Source organism: Peromyscus eremicus, chromosome 23 (assembly GCF_949786415.1).
Source record: "Peromyscus eremicus chromosome 23, PerEre_H2_v1, whole genome shotgun sequence".
NCBI lineage: Eukaryota > Metazoa > Chordata > Mammalia > Rodentia > Cricetidae > Peromyscus > Peromyscus eremicus.
The window spans coordinates 3600940-3607286 of NC_081438.1; the positions used below are offsets into that span (position 1 = coordinate 3600940).

Here is a 6347-nt window from a genome sequence, read left to right on the forward strand (position 1 = left end):
GGAAGCGAGACCCTGTCTCAAAAACAGCAACAAAGAAAACAGAAGGGAAAGAAAAGGGTCAAACGCCGGAACGGAATGGCTAAGAAGGGGAAAATGTTGGGTGGTGTGGCTACCGCCATTGCACACCAGAGAAACTGAGTCACACGAAGTCTAGGCGGAGGCCAGGGAAAGCAGGGCAGCAGTTGCCAGGGAGGTGAGGCAGGGCGCGAGCACGCCCACCGGCCTGTGACCTCGACTCCGCCCCCCCGCCGCTTATTGGCTGCCGCCCGCACGCGACGCACAGGCGACAGCCAATAGGGGCGGCACACGGCGCGCCTTAGGTCGAGGCGAACTTGAGAACCCGGAAGCGCGACGATGGACAAGTGGAATCCGCCAATCCGCCGCGGCGAGGGCGGCAGGCCGTCCAATGGCGAGGCACCGGAGGCGGGGCCGACGGCTGTAGCCCCGAGGAACGGCCGCGCGGGCTTGGATGGTGCGGCGGGCGCGAGCCCTGGGCCAGTTTCTCAGCGGCACCTTGCGGCAGGCCTGGCGCCACTCCCAGCCTCAGTTTCCCCCGCTGCGGGAGTTAAGCCCAGCATGCTGGGCTGGAGCAGCTGCACAAGCCGCGCGCAGTGATGACGTGGCGGATAAGGCCCTCGAGCCCCGGCGCCGCCTGTCAGAACCGCGGCGTCCCTCTTCTGTAAACCGGAGCTACAGGTAGCTTGCTCTTCCGCAGGGGTTGCTCTGGCAGGATGCAAGGCTGGCGGCCAGCGCAGTGCTCGGCACACCATAGTTGCCCCATAAATGCTTATTGTTGGCGAGATGGCGTTTGCATACCTGCACCTCGCTCCCCCGAGCCAGCCCCCAAGCCTGTGTCCGCCCTGAACTGAGGTGGGGCATCATCACCCGCTGTTGTTGCACAGGTCCAGGATGGACAAGCTAGGGAAGGAAGGCCAGAAGGGACACAACACTGTGGGCACTGAGGCGGCGTTCGTGTGGTAACAGATCAGGACACCAGCCATTCGTGCTTATCCAAGAATGTGGTGTGTGTGTGTGTACACGTGCGTGTGCAGGAGTGGTGGCCCCCGACACTAGGTGTCCGGTGGCAACGCACACTTATGGTAGTGAACTGGTGGACGTCGTGGCTGAGAAGGCTTCACTTCTGTTTCCCCATCTGGAGGAGGCGGGGTGGAAACAACACCTCCTGGGGTTATCGTCTATTATGGGAGTTAATGTATACAGTCGGTGCTCAGTAAACGCATGAGATTTCTGTCTCACTCCCCAGGAGGAGCTAGGGGTTAGTATTAGAGTCTTTCCAGGCTGACCCTCCCCTATGAGTCTCCGTACCTTCCCCCTTCTCCCTGGTCCCTAATGCATTAGAAGGTGTGATGATTCTTCACACCTGTGTCCCCACCAGACATCACGTTACTGGGAACAGTCCATCCCCCTGCCTCATTCTCTACAACGCTTGGTTCCTCGCAGATTCGGCTTTCCCTCTGTGGCGGGACAAGTGCCCCGGGCCCAGCCCTTAGTCCAGATGACACTCATGCCCATGGCTTCCGTGATGGCAGTGGCTGAACCCAAATGGGTCTCAGCCTGGGGCCGCGTCCTGTGGCTCACCCTGCTGAGCATGGCTCTGGGGTCGCTGCTGGCCCTGCTGCTGCCACTGGGAGCCGTGGAAGAGCAGTGTCTGGCCGTGCTCAGAGGTTTCCACCTGCTCAGGAGCAAACTGGACAGGGCGCATCACGTGGTCACCAAGTGCACCAGCCCATCCACAGAGCTCAGCGTCACCTCTGGGGACGTGAGGCTGCTGACTGTCAAGACTAAGACATCTCCAGGTGAGCACACTGGCCACCTCGCCCTTGTCAGTTAAGACAGATATGTATGGCATGCCTGCAGTGCCCTGGGTGTGGGCATGAGGGTGTTACGGTGAATGCGGCCGGCAGTCGAGAACGCCTGTTGGGTGAGTGACCGAGAACAGGTGTCCCCGTGTGCGGAGGGAGACTCACAGAGGGTGGGGCCTGAGCTGCATCTCGGCTCTAAGTGGGAGCGGTTTAAGGAAATGCACACCTGAGAACAGGGCTCTGGCTGGAAACCACAGGGCGTGGAAGTGGGGGGCACCTGAGGGATTCGGGGAAGCTGGGTGTGAGTGCTGAGCCCCAGAGACAACACAGAGCTGGGAAGAGGGCCGCATCCCAAGTGGGATCGCTCCCCTAGTGTGCCCCTTGTACACAGTGACATGCCAGTGGATGCCAGCAGCACACTGCCCCCCAGTGGTGACAGCTAGACATTACCACCAACTGGAGTCATTAAAAGTAGTCCAGGGCTGGAGGCATGGCTCGATAGAACACTTGCCTGGTGTGCATAAGGGCCTGGGTGTGCACAAGGGCCTGGGTGTATACCAGGGCCTGGGTGTGCACAAGGGCCTGGGTGTGCACAAGGGCCTGGGTGTATACAAGGGCCTCGGTGTGCACCAGGGCCTGGGTCTCATCCCCACAATTGCCAGAAACAAAAACAGTCCAGGCATGGGAAGGCCCCAGGAATTAGCTGAGTGGAAGGTGTTGGCATCCCCAGGCCTGAAGGGGAGGGGCTCAAGAGATGGGGCCACCTGACCACAGGGAAGGCAGGCACCCGGAGCTCCCACACTGTAGGGAGAACACAGGGATAGTCAATGCCCAGACTGTCTATGTCCAGGCAGGTGGCAGGGGAGCCCAGCTGGTGTCTACCAGGGTAAAGTGGCTCGGGACATGGCCCAGTGACCAGCATTCCACCCCACAAGGCTGTGGAGAGTGGCAGTACCCGGGGCATGTTTAACACAACCAGCATGGTAGACCCACACGGGGACATCTCCTGAGTGTCCCCCGCGGCCAACCCTCCTCATCAGGCCTCTCTGGCGCTCTTGCAGCAGGGAAGCTGGAAGCCAAGGCCGCTCTGAACCAAGCCCTGGAGATGAAGCGGCAAGGCAAGAGGGAGAAGGCCCACAAGCTCTTCCTCCACGCCCTCAAGATGGACCCTGGCTTCGTAGACGCCCTCAATGAGTTCGGCATTTTCTCAGAAGAGGAAAAGGACATCATCCAGGCGGATTACCTGTACACCAGGGCACTGACCATCTCACCCTTCCATGAGAAAGCGCTGGTCAACCGGGATCGGACGCTGCCGCTTGTGGAGGAGATCGACCAGAGGTATTTTAGCATCATCGACAGCAAAGTGAAGAAGGTCATGTCCATCCCCAAGGGGAGCTCGGCGCTGCGCAGGGTCATGGAGGAGACCTACTACCACCACATCTACCACACGGTGGCCATCGAGGGCAACACCCTCACCCTCTCGGAGATCAGGCACATCCTGGAGACCCGCTATGCTGTGCCAGGGAAGAGCCTGGAGGAGCAGAATGAGGTGATCGGCATGCACGCGGCCATGAAGTACATTAACACCACCCTGGTCTCCCGCATCGGGTCTGTCACCATCGACGACATGCTAGAGATCCATAGGAGGGTGCTGGGGTATGTGGACCCGGTGGAGGCAGGAAGGTTTCGGAGGACCCAGGTCCTGGTGGGACACCACATCCCACCCCACCCCCGGGACGTGGAGAAGCAAATGCAGGAATTCATGCAGTGGCTCAACTCGGAGGACGCCATGAACCTGCACCCGGTGGAGTTCGCAGCCTTGGCCCATTACAAACTGGTGTACATCCACCCTTTCATCGACGGCAACGGGAGGACCTCCCGCCTGCTGATGAACCTGATCCTCATGCAGGCGGGGTACCCCCCCATCACCATCCGCAAGGAGCAGAGGTCCGAGTACTACCACGTGTTGGAGGTCGCCAATGAGGGTGACGTACGGCCCTTCATCCGCTTCATCGCCAAGTGTACCGAGGTCACGCTGGACACACTGCTCCTCGCCACCACTGAGTACTCTGTGGCGCTGCCGGAAGCCCAGCCCAACCATTCGGGGTTCAAGGAGACACTCCCTGTGAGGCCTTAACCTTGTCGCCAAGGGAAGCCAGGAGACGGCCTCCTGAGAACACCTTTCTAGAGACATAGCTCTCCCCAGTAGCAAAAGGAGACATTCATTCTTTACCTCCAGATGTTTTTCTTAGTTGGGAAAGAAAACTAAATTATTAAGCCTTGTCTTTGGGGTAATTTATACTTCAGCCAAGTTATTTATTTATTCTTTGAGTGAGCTAGCAGTTCCGAGGGGTGCCGTGATCCCCGCACCCTGCAGGAGCCATGCTCCTCCAATGTCCTGAGCCTGGGTTACAGACAGAATTTGCACTAAGGTGGTGGCATAGGGGCCAGGTCTGTGGGGCGAAGCCCAGGGCCACAAGGGCCCCTCAAATGCCTTTGAGGTCCTGTGACCAGAGGGAAGGCTGGGCAAAACCTGCCCTGCTCTGTGGCGGTTTTTCACTCCTGAGAGGCTGTGGTGGCCGCTTCCACTGGTAGAGCAGCCCTCTGAAAACAGGAAGCAGATGCTGCCATCTCCAGCAGGAGACTGCAGATTTCCAAAGACCCTCTGAGCCATTAACTTGCTAACCTGAGGGGCAGGGGATGTTCTTTTCCTATACAGACTTCTGAGGAGGGCGGCCAAGCTTGGCTTTTTCTTTTTCCTGTACTTCACTTGCACCAACTCAGACCAGATGCTTTAGACAGAGTTCTCCAAGCTTGTCAACTTGCTCCATCACGCCATAAAGCAGGTCTGCTTCAGTTCCCATTCAAGTCTCCTGCATGAGGATGTATCTGAAGACCTGGAGGTGAGGCTCAGTGGTACAATGCTTACCCAGCATGCACCACGCCCCAGGCACCATCCCTAACATCAAAAACAAGAATGTATCTAAGATACATACCTACCCCAAATAAGCTTTTCTGATAAAAGCAAGCAGACACCTGTGACCACAACCCAGACTGGTCCCTTTTGTCCTGTGTTTTTAACCCCCCTTCCCCTATAAAGCCATTATAGGGTCCAATGTCCCCTTGGATAGGTAGAGCCTCCGAGTGGCCTTGCTTTTCTAGTAACTTGTAACGTGATAGTATCGTGCCCGATACAGATGCATTTCGAAGTTGTCACCTTAGGAAAGATAACCTTTTTCCAATCATGTGGCTAAGTGCCAATCTGCTGCTGCTATTGAGTCGGAATGGGTAGAGGTCACTGGGCTTGTTCCGAGGGACAGCCCAGGAGTAGCACACAGTCCTGCACTTTCTCCTTGTTTAGATGATGGTAAATTCACACCAGGGGTCAAACCCCCAGTTAGGTTCTGCCAACTGATGTGTCGGTGTTTACAAGATACTCAGTGGCAGTTTCTGCGGGGCTGAGAAGAGTGAAAAGATGTGTGCATGAGGTGGTGCCATACACAGCTCTCCAGCCTGCGATGTCACACTGCACACCACCGCATGGTAGTGCAGTAGTGCAGCCCCAAGCTTTTCTCCCAATACCTGTAGTGAGAAGCTGCACTTGAGATACACGGGAAAGAGATTTTAACAAATTACTGGTTCTAATAAAGTATTTTATTACATAAACATTGATTGCGTTGTCTTATTCAGGGAGGGAGTTCTGAGCTGCCACTGTGTATCTTGCTCTGAGAACAGATCTCAGAGGATGCTTGCCCTGAGCTAAATTCGTAAGTTTTACCCAGATTGAAAATGATTTTTGTCTCTTTCTGATGCCCTCAGTGGGCCCTTCTGCGTGTGGAAAGGCTCACCTGTGTCATGAACCCTGTGGAGAACATCAAGTCATACCTGTGTACTGGCCACCAGTGAGAACCAGATGGTTTCTGTGAGACCATCAGGAAAGCCACACAAACCCAATGGGATTAGCTCACGGTCACTGTCTTCTCAGCACACACCCAGATGCACTCTGAACTGCCTAGTCAGCTCCCTCACAGATCCAGGAGGAGCCCAGGCCACAGCGAGGTCCCTGCTCTCCATAGCTGTTGCCTAAGTGAAAGGCAATGCCTAGAAAAAGGTCTGTGTGCGTTGTGCAGTGAAGATGGAGGAGACCTACACCTTAGAAACTGTGATTTACAGGAAGGGTAAACCGCCGTTTACCAGACGGGAGCTGAAGTTGGGCTGTTAGCTGATGGGTGCCCTGCTGTCTGGAAAGGGAGAAGGTCAGAAACAGAGGGGCGCAGGAGCTGAGTGCCGAGAGCCCCCGGATGCACACAGCCCCGGCTACACTTAAAAACGTTACGGGCCTGGAGAGCTGGCTCAGCGGCTGAGGACGAGAGTGCCTGTTGCTCCTGCAGAGGACCTGGGTTCTGTTCCCAGCATTCACATGGCGGCTCACTACCATCTCTGACTTCAGTTCCATGGGATCCCTTTTCCAAACTCTATGGGCACCAGGCATACACATGGTGCTCATACATGCAGGCAAAACTC

At 56.5% G+C, this 6347-nt stretch overlaps 1 protein-coding gene across 1 annotated transcript; it reads left to right on the forward strand.

Annotated features, from left to right (window-relative positions):
* The first annotated feature begins 456 nt into the window (after positions 1–456).
* Positions 457–4106, forward strand: Ficd (FIC domain protein adenylyltransferase). The gene is made up of 3 exons (XM_059248953.1): positions 457–696; positions 1462–1817; positions 2885–4106. Exons 1-3 carry the CDS (start codon positions 470–472, stop codon positions 3958–3960), a joined length of 1659 nt encoding a protein of 552 aa, XP_059104936.1. The 5' UTR covers positions 457–469; the 3' UTR covers positions 3961–4106.
* Positions 4107–6347: the final 2241 nt, after the last annotated feature.